Here is a 21,394-nt window from a genome sequence, read left to right on the forward strand (position 1 = left end):
ACTCGCTATAACGATAGTCTAGCACAGGGGTCCTCAAACTTTTTAAACAGGGGGGCAGTTCACTGTCCCTCAGACCGTTGGAGGGCCGGACTATAGTAAAAAAAAACTATGAACAAATTCCTATGCACACTGCATATATCTTATTTTGAAGTGAAGAAACAAAACGGGAACAAATACAATATTTAAAATGAAGAACAAGTAAAGTTAAATCAACAAACTTGCCAGTATTTCAATGGGAACTATGGGCCTGCTTTTGGCTAATGAGATGGTCAATGTCCGGTTCCATATTTGTCACTGCTAGTCGTAACAAGTGATGCAAGTGTGCATCCGTTAGTCTAGATCTGGTTGGAGATTTCAAATGTTTCATTCTGGAAAAAGTCTGTTCACAGACATAAGTGCTGCCAAAGATGGTTGCCATTTTGAGTGCATGGTTCCTGAGATGAGGATATGTCTCAGAGAAGAGAGATGCATATAAATTATGAAGGCTGCTTGACTTGAATGCGTCTTTCAGAGAGTCACAATTCTGCAGTTCAGCCAGTTCCATTTGGTAAATTGTATCCACATTTTCAATGTCAATAGAAAATGGGTTACGGAAAAGCTGTATGTCCTGTTCATGGAGATAAAGCTCTTTAAATCCAAATTGGAACTCCTTTTGCAATTTTTCCAGTGAATCCACACATGTTCTGTTTGGGAATGCAACCAATGGTTTTTCCGCTAACAGATTTTGAGTTGTAGGGAGATGGCAGAAGTTTTCCTCCTTCACTTGTTTGATGAGGAGGCCTAATTTTACTTCAAATGCTTTGACATGTGATTGCATATCACAGATGAGCTTCCCCTTTCCTTGAAGTTGCACATTGAAACTGTTGAGTAGCTCTGTTACATCTGTCAGAAAGGCAAGGTGCAATTTCCATTCTGCATCATTGAGCTCTGGTACTTCTTTGTTTTTTTTAAAGCAGAAAAGCTGTAATCTGTGGAAGTAAGTCATAGAAACGTTTCAAAACTCTCCCTCGACTCAGGCAACGGACATCTGTGTGATACAGAACATCTTCATAGTCAACATTTAGCTCAGACAGAAATTCCTGAAATTGTCTGTGGTTTAGTGCATGAGCTCTAATGAAGTTAACACAAGATACCACAAATTTCATAACAGTCCCACTTCAGTGATTTACTACACAGCGCTTGTTGGTGGATGAGGCAGTGTATGGCTATTGGATGAGAATGGTTATGTTTGTCCATCTCTTGGTTAATGCGAGCAATTACTCCTTTCTTAGACCCCACCATGCTAGGAGCACCATCAGTTGTCACACTGGCTAGTTTAGCCCAGTTCAGCTCCAAACCATTCACATTTTGGCAAACCTTTTCATAGATATCCTCTCTTCTTGGTTCTTTCGGTAAAGTCACGTAGAAGGAAAGTAATAAAATAATAAAAATAAAACATAATAAAATAATTCTCACGACGTTTTGGCCACAACGCAAGCAGCCGTCCTCAGGTGAAAACCAGGTCTGTCGGGGAGACAGCGTCTGAATGAAACAGCACACGAGTTTGGAGCATATATAAGCTGGGTTGGAAACGGGGGAAAGAGCGCCTTGACAAAAGAATTTGCATATCAAGAGGAATTTAGCATATTTATGGGAAATGCAGGAATGTTATTAGTACTATATATGCAGCACGGGCATATGTAGCACGGGCATATGTAGTACTAATCACATTCCTGCATTTCCCATAAATATGCTACATTCCTCTTGATATGCAAATTATTTTGTCAAGGCGCTCTTTCCCCTGCTTCCAACCCAGCTTATATATGCTCCAAGCTCGTGTGCTGTTTCATTCAGACGCTGTCTCCCCAACAGACCTGGTTTTCACCTGAGGACGGCTGCTTGCGTTGTGGCCGAAACGTCGTGAGAATTATTTTATTATGTTTTACTTTTATTATTGTATTACTTCCCTTCTATGTGACTTTACCAAAGGAACCAAGAAGATGAATCCCTGCAGTCACGAAAGCTTTAAATCGAAAGATATACTCTCCTGTAGTTGTTCCTTTGATGCTTTGCAGTGCAGCAAGCTCTTCTGTGACTTTGAAATAGTCATTCGTCCCACGAATAAAAATTAGAAGTTGTGCAGAATCACGAACATCATTGCTTTCGTCGAGTGCCAAGGAAAAATAGGAAAGTTTTTTTGTGGAGTTTTGCAAATGCTGATGCAAATTGTCTCCCATTTCTTCAATCCTCCGTGTAATTGTAGGTCCTGAAAGACTCACTGTACTAAATAAATCGGCCTTCTCTGGACACATCTCTTTGGCAACAGAAAGAAGGCATTCTTTAACAAATTCTCCCTCCACGAATGGTCTGCCAGTGCACGCTATTAGCTTGGTAACTTGAAAACTTGCTCGTAGTGATGAAATATTTAGCTGCTTCTGCTTCACAAAAGTATTTTGCTGAGTTGTTAATGTATTTTTCAGTTTAAATATTTTATCTTTTCTCACTTCTCCGACCAAACAATCATATTTATCTTTATGTTGAGTTTCATAGTGTCGACGTAAATTGTATTCTTTGAACACAGACACTATATTCTGGCATATCAGACACACAGCTCTTTCCTTGTACTGCATGAAAAAGTAATCATAAGTCCACTGTTCTTTGAATATCCTACACTCCGAGTAAATTTTCTCTTTCTTGACATCATTGTTTCCTAGGGAGTCAAAATTGCTATTAGTAAAATACCAATATATATACAGCGCTACAAAAACAATATACCAGCAATAACTTTGCCCACACAGAGACATACAGACTGCACTGCCCATCAATGCAGTCTGATTGGGGGGAACTCCGCCCCCTCTCCCTCTTCCACCAATGACCGTCCTTCTCATGTAGAAAAAAAGTAACAGACAGGCAGCGGCGACAAAAACACCCGGCGGGCCGGATAAATGTCCTCGGCGGGCCGCATGTGGCCCGCGGGCCGTAGTTTGAGGACCCCTGGTCTAGCATGTGATGGACTAATCGCTATAACGAGAGTCTAGCGTGTGACGGACTACTCTTCTGAGCGGCTTGGGTGTTGGCAGAATTGTTTGGTAATGCTGGGAGATGGTGCTGTAGGACTGGTACTGTAGTACTGGTGCTATAGTACTGGTGCTGTAGTACTGGTACTGTAGTACTGGTACTGTAGTACTGCAGTAGTGGTACAAGGCGTGTCTTCGTCCTTGTCCCCAGTCGGTATTTCGGCTTCTTAGTGTCATCTCACTCCCTTATCTATTTCACTCACCATGTCTCTCTCTTACACACACAATTTACATGTAAATAAATGACATGTCACACATGGAATGTTGATTGAAATACTATGCAGTATAAACACAAAATAGTTAAAATACATAAGACACGATATAAACAACATTTAAAATACTCCGTAAAATACTATATAAACAACACATTTAAAAAAGAAACATAAAACCGTGTGCTGTGCTATGTTTGTGATGTTCGGTGCTTTGAGTACCCTGTAGAAAGGCGCTTTGTACACGCGATGCATCATCATTGTTACCGTTGTGTGTTTAGGGCCAGGTGAATGGCACTATCAATGTTTTCGCCACGTTTCTCCACACCCACCTGGCTGGCATCTCGGTTCAAGCCCGACACTTCAGGTATAGTAGAGTACCATACTATTAAAACACAGCAAACACCAGGATGCACGTGCCGCCTGAGATTTTGCATCCAGAAGCGCGTTTTTCGTGCTACATGCTGCAAAACTCGTTTGCATATTTGTCCCCTCCACCCAAGAACTGCGCGTGACTCCAAGCATAGCAGTAATTGCTACAAAGCCGAACGGGGTACCTTTTTATTGTCTGCATGCACACATGTGCTTATTTGTGTGTGTGTGCGGTAGTGCAGCAGGGAAAGGCCAATCGAAATTGGGGGGATGGCCAATTTATATTGGCCTTTCACTTCATGGCGTTTTTAACCACCACAGCAGCGAAATGGGGGCTCTGGACGGCTGTGAGGGGCTGGTAACCCCTCCACCTTCAATAAACTACCACTAAACTACCATGTAAAAAAAAATTTAAGCTTGTGCCGGAGGCCCCGGGGGGACAGGCGTCTATGACGTCTCCTGACCAAACCCTATTTGGCGAAGCCAGGAGACTGAATCCTTACCCTCGGGGCTCCTCCAGAAACAATAAAAAGCCACTACGGATGACCACGTTGAATGTTTGCACGCTCACTGCGGAGGAGAGGCTGCCACTCTTCTGTCGGGAGCTAGACCGGTACCGCTTGGATCTCTGTGGTATTCAGGAGGTCTGGTGGACCGGCACTGGCTCCTGCCACCATGAGGGGTGGACAGTCCTTGACTCGGGACAGAAGACTGCCAAACAACAGGGAGTGGCTCTTCTTATGAACAAAAGAATGAAGGGGGCGTGGGAGCATGGCGGTGAGGTGTGGGAAGCTGTAAGCCCCAGGCTACTTGGGGCTCACCTTCCCATCAACCAGAGGTGAGGAGTGGTGGTCGTGGTTACTTATGCCCCCACCGAAGACGAACATCCGTGGAGGGATGCAAGCAAGGCCGATGAGTCAGATGCATTCTATGACCTCCTGTCACAGGTGCTGGCTGAAGTGGCCCCTCGGGATAGAGTCAACTTGTTGTGTGACTTCAATGCCCGAGTTGGTCATGATGCTAGCACCTGGTCTGGAGTGATTGGAAGACATGGGCCAGATCAGCTCAATAACAACGGTAGGAGGCTGCTAGATGTTTGTGTAGCCCATGGGCTTGTAATCACCAACACGCTGTTCCGGAATCAGCGCTTCCACACAACATCATGGATGCATGCCGGGTCCAAGCAAGAACATCTGCTGGACTACATAGTGACGGAACAGCGGATGCGGGCCCATGTCCTTGACACCAGGACCTACCGTGGAGCTGATCTGCCCACTGACCATCGACTTGTCATCTGTAAGATGCACCTGCCATTCTTCCACTGCCGTGGTGGGTGTACACCCAGGACCCCATTCAAACCCATAGTGGCATGGTCTCAGTTAGCTGATGAAAGTTGCAAGCAAGAATGTAATCATCGCTTGCAGCTGGGGTTGGCATCGTCCCCCACTCCTCCTGATGTCGAGGGGAAATGGGCAAGGTTTAGAACTGTGGCTCATGCAGCTGCAATGGCTGCTTTGGGTACACGGTCAAGACCTCCTCAGAGACCCTGGCTGACAGAGGAGGTGTTCAGGCTGGCTGAGAAAAAGCGACAGGCCCACTCTCATCGTCTACCGCATCCCACGTCAGAAAATGAGGAGGCTTACCGCAGCCTTCGCTCAGAGTATCGGAGAGCCATGAGGTGCTGCAAGGATGGTTGGTGGTCGCAGGTTGCTGAGGAGATGGAGTCTGCCTTCATGGCCCTTGATCATAAATCGCAAAGTAACCTGCAGCGCCACACCTATACCATCATTATGGGAAAGAACAGTGCACAGATGACATATTGTCTGTCCGTCTGCTACAGCAGAGGTGTAGGGAATTCCAACAAGACCTACATCTCTGCTTTATTGACCTGGTCAAGGCCTATCATACCATCAGTAGGCCTGGGCTCTGGATTGTTCTTCGTGCTTTTGGAGTCTCTGACCCGCTGCTCACAATCATTAAGGACCTTCGTGATGGTGAGTGGGCCCAGGTAAAACTAGGTGGCTGGGAGTCAGAGCCATTCCCTGTACACTTTGGGGTGCGACAGGGATGTCCTCTGGCTCCCACATTATTTAACATTTATTTTGACCACGTAGTTCGTGAAGCTGTACTGGAGGAATTTCCATCTGGTATAGATACAATGGGAGGCTGATCGATCCCCGAGTGTGGTCAAGGGATGGCTCCCTATTGCTCAATCATGCTCAACGATGATCTGGTAATTGCTGCTCACTCAGAGGAGGAGTTGGAGGCACTGCTGCTGAACCTGGAGCTTGCCACTAATAGGTGGGGACTTACCATCAGCCCCACCAAAACTAAGCACCTGCCTGGGTATTTTGTACCATCGCACACTCCACCCCCACAACTCCCAATTGGTGATGGGGCAGTTGTGGAGAGTGTGGAAAGTTTCATCTTACCTGGGCAGTATGCTCATGACCGGCTCCGGTTTGACAGCAGAGGTCTCACTTCGAATCAGTCGAGCGGCATTATATTTTCATCGGTTGCGTAACGCTGTGTGGAAGCTACCTGGTCTGTCGCTCTGCTTTAGGTCTTCTCGGCCACGGTCATTCCCTCCCTTCTCTACGTTTGCGAAACGTGGACCCCCCTAATGGAACATCTTCGCTGGTTAGAAACATTTAGGCTGGCCTGCCTACGATCCATCCTGGGTTTAACCAGGCTGGATTGCGTGAGGAGCTCACATATCCTTGAAAGATCTGGACAAAGTCCCATCGGTGAGCTCCTCCGGCAGGCAAGGATGTGTTAGCTGGGTCACGTAGCCCGCATGCCCAGTCACCGCATGCCTAAACAGCTTTTGTTTGGCCAGATCGAGGGGGCTAAACGGGCGCGGCACGGGCTAGAGAAGAGATGGAGTGATGTGGTACAGGAGGATGTGGAGCTGAGTGGACTTGCCGATGACTGGTATCAGCGGTGTCAAGATCGGCCTCTGTGGAGGAGGCTCGTGAAGGACGCTCCTGGGCAGTTCGAGGCAGTAGCCCTCCAACAACAACAGAGGGGGGAGGAGCGACACTCACAATAACGAGCGGAGCGCCGGGTAGCTAAAGCACAGCAAGTTTGCACAGTAGGGGGCACAGGTGGTGCATCAGCCAGTCATCTCAGTCAGTCAACCCTTGGCACCTGCGTCTGCCCCGTGACCTCTTGCCCGCGGGCGTTCGACACTTCACGTGGCCTTAACGTGCACATAGCCTGGGACAAGCGTCATGGTGACGTCACCGCCACTTAGTTGCGAATGGCGGTTGTTAGCGCACTGCGTTATGAACCCAGAGCCCCGAGTTCGACTCCCGCTCACGACCAATAACAGTGGCGAATATTTGAACCAGTGTTGAGCCTCTCTCCTCTGTATGTGTGTTTCATAAAGGAACGGCACGCAGATCGGAAACCTTGGTCGGGACATGGGCTACGACTTTGACTTCCAGGAGACGCGCTACCTCAACAAGCTGACGTCCGTTCTGCCCGTGAGCCGCCGACAAGACCTGCGCAGCGCTCGCTCGCCGTCTCGGCAACAGCGCCCGCGAAAGGATAAACATTGAGGGGGGGTGGGGAGAGGAGTGCGTGGTGCGGTTTATATACACCAAGACCTCGGCCATTGCGCGTCAGATTTATTGGGCTGAGTTCCGAAGCACGCTGCGTCGTGTAGTGCGAGTCACTTCACACAAAACTGGTAACACCTGCTTTGGGAAATCGAGGGCGGCCGAGGTGAACATTCTGGGAGAGCGGATTCATACATTAATCTGCTAAAGAGAGACGTAAATCAAAAGTCAAAGGGCTCCACTCATCTCGCATCTTACATACCAAGGCCGCGCTGTCAGACATGAGTTAGAAGCCTCAGTAAAAATATAACATTTAAAGTTCACATAGTAGGCATACTCCAGTGATGTGATTGCAGTTACGATGGTAACAGTCCTCAAACTTGCTGCAGTAGCACAACAAAAAATCTGAATCTTTATTTATCCTGGAGAAATCCGATGAGCCATCAAGCTCTTTTTCACAGATGTCCAGTAGGGGCGGGTCAGAAAGTTACAACAACAAACTACAAAAAACAAACAACGATAGGAGTGCAAAGTATAGGAAAGGTAAGCAATTCACTAAAAGTAAATCAATACATTTAAACCAAACTTATTATTTGAAAGCCCACTGAGCTATTCTTTTTCAGAAGCGACCTGCCCACAAATGATAGCTCAACGAAGTGGCTTATCACAGGTACATTTATAGCAGCAGGTGAGGAGTCGGTTTATTCATAAGATCAGCGCTCTGACCTCCTCTCGTGGCTTCTCGCCGGCCACCTTCTCAAGTGTGCTCTGTTTGGTCCACTTGTTCCAGGGAGACCAGATCATCACCGAGTGCATCTACAACACCACCGGCCGTAACACCACCACCGCTGTAAGTTATCGCGAGTCGTCAAGGATCGATTCTCACGCACCGTGAGCGCGACTGTCCATGTTTTTACTCGACGAATCATTACGCCGCTCAAGTTAAAGCCCTCCGGGTTAACCTCTGCTCTATTTATAAGTCGCTCCACTGCTGCTGATCCTGCAGTTCGGAACTCCTTCCCTCGTCGGATCTACCCTGGTGGTTCCATACCCCGATTCAAATCCGGGATTAACACTTTCCTTTTCTCCTGACCAATTCATGTTAACCCTGTTACTCTATTCCAAGCTTCACGGTACTGAAGTCTGCTGCCCCGCATTCCCTTACTTCCCTAACCTCCCTCTTACCAACTCACCCCATTATTTTATGATCCACACATCACTTGCACCCATCTCTATCGTTCTATGCATATGTATATGTCTGCCTGTATTCATAGAGGCGGCGGCCTTAACCTGCATCGCTCTCCTCGACTGTATGCTGTTTGTGTGTGCGTTGGGTGTTGTTGTAACGTTCTCACCCTCCCCTACTGGACATCTGTGAAAAAGAGCTTTACAGCTCATCGGATTCCTCCCGTATAAATACATATTCCGATTGTATGTCTCCTCACTCCTCCTTTCCCCTCCGGCCCTCCCGTTGTCAGGGAGGACTGGGCACAATGGATGAGATGTGCCTCTCCTTTTTCTACTACTACCCCAAAGTGAACGTCGGGATCTGTCGCAGCGTCTACAACGTGACGACCATAGGTCTGTTGCTGGGATACAACGTGTCTACGTAAGTGCGCGCGTGCGTGCCCTTCCCTCGCTTGGCCCTGCAGACGAGTGCTGTTGGCCGAGCGAATATTGTGGCCACCACAGCAAATGATGTGCAAACGGTGGGAAGCATCGATTACCATCTGTCATGGACCCATCTAAATGCCGTCAAATTACTTCCCCGACACGCACACGGGTGGCGCTGAAGCGGTAACAAATTTGGCACGTTTGAATCACGTGACACTATTCGTAGTTGGCTCTGTCGGGGGGAGGAGGGTTTACGACACGTAAAAAAAACATTTTAAAACTGCTTTATGGGTTTAGTTTGCTGTCCTTCCCCCGCGCGCGTCCAAATAGCACCGTTGGCTACGTACGGTGCGAAAAAAGTTATACATACTGTACAGGACATAATCCAAAAACCCCAATAATGAACCAATGTCAAGTTTCCTTAAGTTCCCCCCCCCCCAGTGTTGTACACACCCCAATCGAGTAGGTCTACTCATTTAAGGTTTACGTCTCGTTAGGCAGGGGAGGCACAGATGCGATTCAGGGCATGCAATCGAACCCCAGGTTGCTGGGATCGTGGCTGCCCTTCATTAACATAAATTATTAGTAATTGATAGTGAACCGATATAGTGCCACGATCATGGCTCTCTAACAGCCTGTCGCTTAAACATGCCCTTATCAGCCTCTATGATCAATGAAGCTGCCAGCGATTGTTTTGGAGATATTTATGTTCATTTAATAACTCATTTCCCGTCTCTTTTATCCCCGTTTTACACAGAAAATTCCCATATAACATCCTGAACCCTGCGTACAATGGTCAAACCATCAACTCAATTTACGACAGCGTAAACTGGACCGAGCAGCTAATCCGCACTGTTGAACGCACTGCCTACACCACGCCTCAAGAAATCACCATCATAGAGCTCGTGAGTATACCCTCTCTCCACTCCATCCGCATAGTCCCAACTCCACCCGCCATTCCATCACTTGCCGCTTACACCCTCCTCCACCCCTCGCCACCGATGCCACCACACCGACTTTCACCGCCGCATCAGCACTCGCACACTTTTGGCTCTCCGCAGATCCCTTATCCCCGTGGGTGTATGCACATCTCTGTGGGTGTGTGAGTGCAGGCCAATAGCAGTATATTTTACGACCAAATTCCCGAGATTCCCGTGGATCCCACAACTGCACCTTGCATTGCCACCACCACTACCACCGCCGCCACCGCCACCACCAAGGCTACGACGCTGAAGGGAAGCGCACCCGGGATGAATGCCGCCATCACCACAATCCTGCTGGTGATCCTCCTGCACCTGATGGGGACCGCTCTGCGCGTCGTCTGAAGGGGGAACGAGGAGATCCTCCATTAGCGCTGATGTCCACCGTCTCCCGCAGTCTACCACCCCCTACTTTGCCGCCATCCACCCCGCATCACTTAATTTGCTTTGCCTTGCCACCTACGTCAATCACCCGCACGACTTCAGTCATCACTGAGTCGGCTTCACCATCCGATTGCCTGACACGTTGAGATGTTGTTAGCTGACTTTTATCATGCACTGACCTGAAATTTCAGGTCTGAAAATTCAGTCTCCCGAAATTTGAGCGGTGCCTGAATTTGCCCAAGGTAGTGCATGCCGATGACATACATTTTTTTGATGCAATCTTTACGCTTGTTTAACGGTGATCGACATTTATCGCTGCATATGGGTGTAAATCGGGGAGAGTCTGTGTAATGTGCTTGTTAGTACTGCCGAAGCAATGTAGACAATGTCCGCTATATAATGATTTCCACTTTTAAACATATTGTTAGAATTTAAAACACGCCATTAAAATGTGTTAAAAAATAACGAAATAAAAGTGACTTTAATAAGGTGCACATTTAATGGATACAATTTTTTTTATAAATCTTTAATCCAGAACTGTGGAGGCGAGGGTTGGTGGATCACACACATGTTTTGAAACTGCTTTTCTGTGGGCGCCGAGGAGGTGCATATCCTGGCTGGCCAGGAGAAGGCAGTAGAGCAGAAATGTGGACGACTGTCCCGTTTAACACGTAGGCTTCCGCGACCAATATCCATTATACCGACTTTTTTTGGGTTAGATCGCGTAAATATATAAATGTGTCGGTAAGCCCGCCACCACCCGAGACAGCAAATCAGTAAGGTGTGTCACGTAACCATAAGATGCCAATTCGTTATTAGTACAGTACACTGGTGTGTTGGGGAGCAAAGCCACAACATCTACACGTTTCGCCAGTAATTACAAATAGCTTCATCAGGCGACAGCCAGATGTTTTCGGTTTGTATAGGATAAAGTAGGGGTGGCCAACATGTAACAAGAGCCAAAAAGTGCCTTTGAGTTCTATATTTACAGTTTTCGGCACAGCACGGGAGACGCATTCGTATTTGCCACTGATAATAAATTCTATGTTATGCCGCTTTGACAGAGCAAACTGGATCTTTTTTTTTTACTTTTTGTCATCAGGAAACACATTCTGCTGCATTACCTCGTTTTTGGCGGTGTTTTTCTCGTCATTTACAAATTTGACACCCGTTGAGTTGCTGCGCACGCATGCACGCACACGTTTCAGCATGCAGCCACTGACGACGGATTCAAAGCAGTCGCAAGCTCCCATTTCTGTTATTGGAGCCACCGCCGCCTTTGTCACACTGCAGGAGCACTCTGTTGGAACTCTGTGTGATGTATGTATGTGGACCTTTCGCACCTTACGTAACCAACCGTGCTGAACGGAGGTGCGGAGGAAGAACAAACTAAACACAAAAAGCTGTTTCAAAGAAGTGAGTTTTCAATCTAGATAAAAAAGCACACAGCTCCAGTGGCTTCCTGATGTCGGAAGGAAGAGCGTTCCAGACGGGTCTTTCCACGAAACGCGCTCATCCCACCCTGCAAGAGCACTCTGTGTGTTGGAGCTCTGTGTGCTGTATCTATGTGGAACTTATTTCACACCGAACGTAGCCGACCGTGCTAATCGGAGGTGCGGAGGAAAGACAACAAACTCAACACAAAAAGTAGTTGGAAAGAAATTAGTTTTCAATCTAGATTTTAAAGCACGTAGCTCCAGTGGCTTCCTAATATCGGAAGGAAGAGCGTTCCAGACGGCCGCAGAAGCGGACCTGAAAGCGCGCGATGCCTGGTAAGAACAGCGTTGGGCAATATGTGCTGTTTTTTTTTGCTTGTTATCATACCGCACATTATTTTCTTAAGTTGCAGGATGAATGCTGGGCTAATGCTGGAAGAAATTACCCCTATCTTGAATCTCCGCAGATCGCCACAAACCGTGAATTGCAGTGAGGAAGCATTCGACAGTATGGGCTGTACAGTATATCCAACTCGATGTCACCACGGTGCTTTTGCCAGACTAGGTGCACCTCGAGGCTATCACGAAAGCTCGCCGCTGCTGGCAGGACGTCACGGGACAGACCCAAGGCGTTATGGGTCGACTGAGATGACAGGCAGTCGTCACGAGGCCCTTGTTATCCCATTTTCAAACAAATAATGACAGCACAAACACTCTTAAACCAGTTTTAACTGTTTTACTCTTACACGCTTCAACAACTTCAAAAGAGCGGAGGGAGCCAAGAGCCTCCGCCGCATCCGCACGAACCGTGGCAGCAGATGCGGGTACACGGACTCCGATCACCCGATAGGCGGGGCCCGTCGAGAAGTGGCCGAGGAGGAAGAGGAAGTGGAGGGGGTGGACGTCGCGCCCCGACCACTCACGGGGAGTGGAGAGGTGGGCGTCAGCCCCCACAGATGTAATGTCTCAGTGACAGAATGGGAAATTTTGAGATTTTTTCGTTGTCGGGATATTTGTTTGGTGTGTATGGTCAGTCAAGGTCATGGGGTATAATGATAACCAACACTGCTCATATCACCAAACGTCGCCAATAAGCGTAGTGATGACATCATCAGCGCAGGGGGTGAGGTCAGGTCGGGGTCGCATCATTAATTTGTCTCGCACGGCCGCAAAATGTTACCGCTGTAGTTAAATTTAAATGAAACGTAGAACGTAAACGAAATCATTTGCATGACACGTAAACTTAAACCGTGTTTTTAAAAAAGCGTTTTGTTCTTTTACACTTGTTCAAAACATATCTCGTGGTGGTTAAGGGGGCCCCAACTCGTAACTTTGGCCACCAGGGGGAACCAAGGCACCCTCGGCCCCCATGGCTCGTTACGCTGCTGAACGTCGCCAATGTTTCCTTGTGGGCCCCACACATCTGACAGGAAGTTTATTAACACGTCGCATGCTTTCGCGACCAATATCATCCATAATACAGGGTTTTTTTGTTGTTAGATCGCGTAAATATAAAAGTGTCATTAAACCCGCCACCAACCTACGCAGCCAATTAGTAAGATTTGTCACGTAAACAGAACTTGCAAATTCGTTACTAGTGTAGTGGGTTCACTCGTGACACGGACGACGTAGTTGAGGCACAACGTTTATTTAAATATTTGGGCAAGATACAACACTTGAAGGGGTAACGACCCTTCACCCGTACTCAACAGGAATGCACCCCTAGCACTATCCCCGACTGATCTACTCCCAGTCCTCCGCTAAGAGTGCTAGGGGAGGCTATCTGATCCGGCCTTGGTTAAGCACGGATCCCGGTACCCAGCCGACCAGACCGGCTCTTACAAGAACATCGGTCCTGAGGCTCAAAGGGCCGCGCCACTGGCTTGCCCTGCCCGGCCCTGAGAAGGACAGCGAGCCAGGGGAGTTCCAGGGCCTATCTGCCGGTCTTCAGTCTTCGCTGGTTAAAGCTTCACACTCGAACCACGAGCCCTCTGGCTCCCCGCCTTTTATACCAATTTCCCCCGAGGAGTGGGGCTATGGGGGATCCCAGCGACCACCCACAGCCCCCCAGGGTTAACCGTTGCGGACGTGGATGTAGACACCCCTGTGTGTGGGTGTAGACACCCCTGTGTTTGTCCGCTTCCCCTCCCGCAACACCCCTACACTAGTACAGCACACCTGTTTGTTGAAGATTAAATGCACAACATTTACAATCATGCCAATGCGTTACTAGTACAGCACACTGGTGAGTTGGATAGCAAATCCACATTTACAAATCTGAGTATGACGTTTCGCCAGTAATTACAACTAGCTTCATCAGGCGCTAGTTGTAATATGGCTGTCGCCCGATGAAGCTAGTTGTAATTACTGGCGAAACGTCGTACTCAGATTTGTAAATGTGGATTTGCTCTCCAACTCACCAGTGTGCTGTACTAGTAACGAATTGGCATGTTGTGTTTACTAATTTGCTGTGCAGGGTAATTTTGGGTTTAACGACGACACATGCATATTTACGCGATCTACCCCATGACAGAAAGTTGTTACTCGCTCTACAATGATTAGCGCCCAGGAGCTCAGTGTTAACTATGCACTCCGCATTTTCGATAAATCGCTGCCTGGAAGGAACTTCGTAATAATTGACATTTATAAAGTGCAATTAATCCAGGGATATCGGTGCTCCATGTCACCACACATCACTGCGATGATACACTCTGCTGCTCCTGACGCGGTTATCTGGGTTTGACCACCTCAATGTGAAATTGTAGATGTTACTCTGCGTCTATATTATCAGCCGTACGCAAGAAGAAGATCTTGTCTTTTGGATTTCTCTTCACTTGATACAGTAAATTTAGCTGTGACGGTCCCACCTGAAGTTGGAGACTTGTGTTGCCTCCGAAACGTCGTGATTTTTTTGTTACCTACGTGACTTTACCGAAAAAAACCTAAGAGTAAGAAGAAGTGCGCCATGCACGAATTGAGTCGACAATATTAATACTGCAAGGTAGTCGGGAGTCCACTGGTCATAAATGGGAAGCTATTAGAGCTGCAGGCGAAACAGGGTGACGAGTCTTGAGAGAAGGCCGCGGTCGTTTTGACGCCGTGGTTTTTGTAACTCCCCCCGCCTTGATTGTTTTAAAAACTTGCTTTTTGTACCGCGCCTATGGAAATATGAGGAGCTCGCTCCGGTGGGAATAGATGCAAACGGTTGCGTCGTCTTGAATTGAAACGGGAGTCGCAGGGTGGTGCCGGACCACTCGCGTTACCCATCAGGTTATTTGTTTAGTTGTTCGTCACCAATCCCACCCTCCCCCAAAAAAGAATAATGTAGAATTACAAAAGCCGTGTAAAAAAGGTGGCAAGTAAAATCACGCAATGTTTTGTGAAGTGTGCTTTTGTGTGCGTGTAAAGAGATGCGTCGTGGTGGTTCTCACGCTCCAGAATCCCATGTTTTTCCAATTACAATTATAATCATAAAATGTTGTGTGCAGCACCTTTCATTGAAAGATCACGCGGTGCTGCGCGAGTGTAAATTACAACGCTTCATAATTCAACGAACACAACTTAAAAAAGTGTTTAACCAGCACAAGAAGATAACACGAGGATTAAAGAGATTAGGTCAAGCGCTCGACAAAGTGACGCGGCACGAGGCGTGAGATCTCGCGGATACGGCTGAAGGGGAACGAGGGCGCTCTACAGATGGGGGTGTGTGGGGGCTGTAGAGGGGGTAGAGAGGGGAGGGGCGGAGGGAAGGAAAGGGGGAGCCCTCATGGCAGTCAACCCTCGGAGCGAAGTTTCGTTCTAGGGATGCAGAGGTAGATCGGAATCAGTGGAACGCAGATTGCGAGGTGGAGCACGAAGGGGAGATGCAAGTACGTCCCCGTAGACAGGTGCTGGCTGCAGTGCCCCTCCACTGTTTTGTAGGTGAGCAACAAGATCTTGGCGAGGTTCACTTATTCCTGTGCTGTCTGTATATGTTGTGTGCAATGCGGTTCGCGCGCATCGCCCAGCCACTCGGATCGGATACACGCACATCAATGTTCATGTAAACAAACTAAAAAAGCGGTTCTTGAATCGAGTTGCAACGTCTAAACCTTGACAATGCGTTGAAATGTGGTACGTGTAGACTTTAACAAACAACGCTTTAACTTATGACGATTGGTTTCTTATGGGTTCGACCGAGGGATCGGCAAAAACTTTCACGGAAGAAGTAGAGGAAGAGCCATTAGATTTGTCTTTCACCAAAATAGCTAGGGAGCCATATCACACGCACACCTACATGTACACATACGCAAACACAGCGGCAGCAGGTGTACAGCAGATGACAAACTATTTATGTTAAATACGTAGGCTTTCGCAACCAAAATCATCCATGAAAGAGTTTTTTTTTGGGTGAGATCGAGTAAATATATAAATGTGTTGTTAAACACGCCACCACCCGACACAGCCAACTAGTAAGGGTTGTCACGTAAAACAGAACGTGGCCAATTCGTCACTAGTACAGCACACCGGTGTGTTAGAGAGCCAAGGCACAACATTTACAATCTGAGTAAGACGCCTCGTCAGTAATTACAAATAGCTTCATCAGGCGACAGCCAAATTTGTGGAAAAGTCCGCCTGTTTCGCGATCTAACCCAAAAAACCTCTATTATAATAATAAACAATTTCTGACTTAAATAGGCAAAATAGGTGATGGAATATGTCCCCCCTCCCCCCCATTTAGTTATTCTTTAAAATTACAGTTGGACTGTTGTACATTTTGTTGTCACCAGGACATTCCATAGACTCATTCCCAGCCATATTTTATAAACAATCTTTCTGTTAAATGACAATTTATTTTTTACAAATTTGAAAACGGATGAAGCTAGTGCGGGGCCTGTAGCATATGTTATAAAGGGACCCGAAATAAAATAAAAACAAGTAAATATTAAAACACACATTTTTTTCCTTGCATAGTAAAGTAATTGTATTTTTTCATTTGCAATACAGCCAGATAATACGACAAATCGCTAACCTTAAACACGCAGTCGTTCGTAAAATTTGAAGGCGGTATAGTACTATAGTAATAGAGCAAGTGCAGAATCGCTGAACCGGAATTGATAGCTTGGAATCATTTAGCGCGGGGCCCTTAAAAGTGTGGGGCCCGTAGCTACTACATATGTAACTATTACATATGTAGTAGCTACTATATGTGTAGCGACTTTTGCTACTAGGATCATCCGGCACTGCCACCCGGGGTAGACCGTGCAGGTGTAACGCCAATTCGAGCTGCTACACCCTCCGACGCCCGGCACAGCCACACAAAAAGCAAGTCGTCGCACAAAGCAAGTCGTCACCTCGGAGACAATGTGCCAATCGAGTACGGTTTTCAGAAGAAAAAAAGCCGGTTACGTTGAAAAGCAAGCAAAATGTGTGCGTCGTTTTTTTGTCGGAAATTAAACGGTACAAAAAACGGACTCAATTAGCCACATTAGCCCACGTGACAACTTCATTTGTTTGGCTTTCGTATGTATGTTGAACTTCTTTAGCACCGCACGTAGCCAAACGTGCTAATATGTCGAGTAGTGGACAGCGCTAATTGTCTTCATGTTTAGTTGTCTTGACAGGGTATAGCCCGCAATAAAGCAATTATGAATAATTTGTCATATAGGTTTTTTTGGGATAGATCGCGTAAATATATAAATGTGTCGTTAAACCCGCCACCAACCGACACAGCCAATTAGTAAGGTTTGTCACGTAAACAAAACATGCCAATTCGTTACTAGTGTAATAAAAGACTCCGTCAGGCACTGCTGGTCTCCGCTTGTCTTTTATTCAGGTTCTTCTCCGCACCCCACTGGTCTCCTCCACGGACCAGCGTCGTCTCGCGCACGCCCCGCGCACGCGCTTCCTCCTCAGCTCCTCCACTCGTCCTCACACCCCGCTGGTCCTGACAAGGGACCAGCGTCTCCTCTCACTCCTCTCGCGTGCCCCGCACGCTCCTCTCGCGTGCCCCGCACGCTCCTCTCGCGTGCCACGCACGCTCCTCTCGCGTGCCCCGCACGCTCCTCTGTCAGCTCCTTCTCCCGCTCCGCACACCGCTGGCCGACGGTGTGCCGAAGTCCCATCAGCCACGTGGCTGATGGCGCGGCGGCCACCCAACGTGGTCCCGCTTCTTCATTCCATCAACTGGCTTCGATCTCTTCCTGGCTCCCCTCTATAACCTCTCTCCCACGTGACCCTGACTCCTCCCTCCCAGATCGTCAGATCCGGCCTTCCCATACTGCCCTGCTGGCTCCACCTCCATTCACCTCGCTTCCCATTGGAGCCGAGGTGAACGGCGGCCCCTCTCACATGCCCCCCATACCGGGCTCCGCCCCCAATACCCCGGGTCGTGTGATTGGGCGGGAGTCCAGCAGCAACCCCATTTACGCTCGCATTACACTAGTACAGCACACCGGTGTGTAGGGAGAGCAAATCCACAATATTTACAATCTGAGTGCGCTCATCATTGGATTGTGATGGCAGTGTTGGGTTTACTAAGAACCCCTAAAGCACAAATCAGCACCAGACAATGTTGGTTTTACGACGCTGATGATTCCTAATGAGGATGACTAAATATGGCCATGTATTTTTTTTACTATCAATTTGGCCTAAAACACGACTTTGTGCAAATGACGCATGCGGTGTGATAATGGCACGTGGCAGGCACGGTACAACGAGAGCAGCACATGCAGTGTGGTCACGATCGCTGGGTTTGGTGTCTTTAAAAAATAAATCACAGCTTCTCATTGTGTTACAGCTCGCATCTTGATTTTCGAGGAGAATTGGCCTAAGGCAACCGCCACGACTGCCCTGGTTGCTGTGTGTTGACCGTGACGCTGACAGGCGGACGTCACAGCAAGCGCGAGGAAGCGTATTGCATTGCGCGTGGACAAAGCGCCCAGCCTTATGCAGACCACCAGCGCAAAAAGAACTGTACGTGCGGCCATTCTGCTGTTTTTCAAACCACCAAATGAAAATATTAACTATGACCAACGAGACGGGCCGGCAGTGGAACAAAGACACAGCTTTAGAGCGTTTTGCCCTTTGATCGGACTCATCAGTCCAGTACAGGCATCACTTACTCATTGCTGCCATATGACTCTGGGAGCCTCGCATACGGAGCAGAGGGCGTTTACCGTCACACTATGGCAGGGGTCAGCAGCCTGCGGCTCCGGAGACGCATGCGGCTCTTTGGATGCCCCCTTGCGGGGAGCTGTTTAAAAACAAATGAACAAAATTCTAGATTTGAAGCTTTCGTGACTGCAATAATTCATACTCTTAGGTTTTTTCGGTAAAGTCACGTAGGTAAAAAAAATAAATAATACAAATAATACAAATAAAATAATAAATCACGACGTTTCGGAGGCAACACAAGCTTCCGTCTTCAGGTGGAACCGTCACAGCACAATTGCTGTATCAAGTAAAGAGAAGTCCCAAGAGACCCGACCTTATATATACTGGTTAAGGGGGGAAGGAGCCAGGGTGGGCCGCGGGAGAGGAGTTGTTGTGAGATGGTTAGGACAAAAAAAATGCAATTGATGAAATATGGCAGAGAAATGTGGAATGTATTGGTGACAACAAAATGTACGACAGTCCAACTGTATTGTTAAAGAACAACTAAGGGGGGGGGGGGGGACGAAATAGACGAGGTTTATTCCATCACCTATTTTGTTTATTTAAGTCAGACCTGCTGTATACCTGCCGCCATGTTTGTGTACACGTCGCTCTTTCTCTCTGCGTGTGATGCGGCTCTCGAACTAATTTGGTCAAAGACAAAAACAAAACAAAATGTCTCTTCGTCTTCTTCATCTTCTTCCTTCGAAAGGTTGCCGACCCCTGCACTATGGCAACAGTAATTAAAATATGTAAATTGACCAAATATATTTGTTCATAAACCCAATCAATTGGCATATTTGCCCATGACGTGCAACTTGGAACTGATTGGCTAAGTCGGGTGGTGAGGGTTAAAGTGAATGATTTGCATCATGCCTATCACACGGTATAACCCGAAAAGAAACGAAGTATGAATCATAATGGTCGTGAAATCCTACGTAGGTAAAGTGAGAGGAGTTATTGGTGTGGTGGTCTTGAGTATTTTGAAAGTTTTCCCTGTGTTCAGCATGCGGAGTGTCGCTATACAAATGTAATGCGGGCGAAAGCGACCTTCCGGATGTGACGTCACAAGGAGGCGGAGCCAGGTGACGTGGGGGGAAGGTTCGGGGCTTTAAGCGGGTAAACCGGAAGGGGAAGTCAGTCCGGTGGTGAATGGAAAAGGGTGAGGCCACGAGGGCGAACGGGAGGAGGGAGGCACCGCCGGCGAGCGGGGGCCGACCCCAGAGTACAGCCAGGAAGGCTGTGTGTTAGAGGCAGCGGTGTGGCTGCAGAGAGTCGCAGGAGCGACGAAGAGAGAGGAGAGTACAGCCAGGAAGGCTGTGTGTTAGAGGCAGCGGTGTGGCTGCCAGGAGGAGCTGCGAAGAGAGAGAGAGCAAGAAGCTGTGAGAGCTGCGGAGGGAGAAGAGCAGCAGAGAGTACAGCCAAGGGGGGCTGTGTGGGAGAAACAGCAGCGGAGCTGCTGTTGTGGATCGGGCCGACATTGGAGTCAGCACCGTGGAGAAGCTACCGAGTAAAGACAGCCGTGTGGGTGTACAGCACGAACCGAATAATAAAGGACACTGAGCCAGACATCGTGGTCCAGAGTCGTTTATTACACTGGTGTCAGAAGTGGGGTTCGAACCCACGCCTCCATTCGGAGACCAGATGGCGCAGCTGGAGACCTGGAAAATCGTGCTGGCGAAACCGTGTGAGCTCACCACGCCGACGACGGCAGTGGGGAAAGCCGATGGTGGTCTGCAGGCCGACGCCTTGCCTGCGCTGCCAGCGCCATCTGCCACGTGGCACGAAGACGCCATCTTGGGCGTGGCAGGGGAGAAACGGCGGGAAGCCGCCATCTTGTCTTCACCGCGGCGGGGAGACGCCGCCATCTTCAACATCGCGGCGGAGAGGCAGCCTTGCGCTGCCATCTGGAGGTGCCGCGGGGAGAGCAGCCTGCTGTGAGCTGCTGTTTTGCGAGGGGGAGCTGCGAGGAGAGGACGACGACGCTACAGCTGCTGGGGCGGGAGCTCTCCCGTCCTGGCTCGGGTGCGTGACAACGGAGCAGTCAAGTCGCCGAACGAGTTCTGCGAGACGACTCAAGTTGCCGCCCTGCCATCCTCTTCTTGCTGCAGCCCCGGGCGGGTCGTAACGATACGCAACCGGCCGTTACACACACCTCACCCATCTTTCGAGGGCCGGGTGGGGGCGATTTTGTTCTCTCATGACTCGATTGTGCGGAGCGCGGTTCGGAAAGTGTGTATGTGTGTGTAATAACGATGAACGCGCTATCTGCTTGTTGCTCGGTGTCAATTAAAGTGTGTACGTGTGTTGAGAATGGACGGAGAGTATGCTGTGCTTGCTGAGTGTTAAATTGTGTGTGTGCGCTGCGGTGTGGAGTTATATTGATGGCGAAGTTAATTATTAACTCGGGAGCGTCGGGTATCTTGCGCTGTATCATCTCGTGGGTTACCTTGTGCGATGGGCTTAATTGGAAAATATATATTTTTTTTTTGGTGTATTGTGCTGCGAGGTGCTAGGTGCGATGTGGTTGTTGCAAGAGAGAGAATATTGGTGTTGTTGCTGCAATGTTACGACTGGATTAATGGTGTGTTGGTTACCTGCAGATCGGTTTGCTATTGTGCTTAAATGTGCGCGTGTGATCGCGAT

General features: G+C 48.3%; 2 protein-coding genes across 2 annotated transcripts in view; both read left to right on the forward strand.

Moving 5' to 3' along the window:
• LOC144938612 (DBH-like monooxygenase protein 1 homolog) overlaps nucleotides 1-10,139 on the forward strand; it is a 29,807-nt gene extending 19,668 nt beyond the window's left edge. The window contains exons 8-13 of the mRNA XM_078866602.1: nucleotides 3,547-3,632; nucleotides 7,029-7,125; nucleotides 7,991-8,050; nucleotides 8,679-8,809; nucleotides 9,572-9,715; nucleotides 9,935-10,139. Coding sequence (XP_078722728.1) covers nucleotides 3,547-3,632; nucleotides 7,029-7,125; nucleotides 7,991-8,050; nucleotides 8,679-8,809; nucleotides 9,572-9,715; nucleotides 9,935-10,139 — 723 coding nt within the window. The remainder of the gene's footprint in view (nucleotides 1-3,546; nucleotides 3,633-7,028; nucleotides 7,126-7,990; nucleotides 8,051-8,678; nucleotides 8,810-9,571; nucleotides 9,716-9,934) is intronic.
• A 1,804-nt stretch (nucleotides 10,140-11,943) lies between these two features.
• LOC144938623 (putative DBH-like monooxygenase protein 2) overlaps nucleotides 11,944-21,394 on the forward strand; it is a 33,594-nt gene continuing 24,143 nt past the window's right edge. Inside the window, exons 1-2 of the mRNA XM_078866613.1 lie at nucleotides 11,944-11,950; nucleotides 12,465-12,550. Coding sequence (XP_078722739.1) covers nucleotides 11,944-11,950; nucleotides 12,465-12,550 — 93 coding nt within the window. The remainder of the gene's footprint in view (nucleotides 11,951-12,464; nucleotides 12,551-21,394) is intronic.

This window comes from Lampetra fluviatilis, chromosome 2, assembly GCF_964198595.1.
Source record: "Lampetra fluviatilis chromosome 2, kcLamFluv1.1, whole genome shotgun sequence".
Lineage (NCBI taxonomy): Eukaryota > Metazoa > Chordata > Hyperoartia > Petromyzontiformes > Petromyzontidae > Lampetra > Lampetra fluviatilis.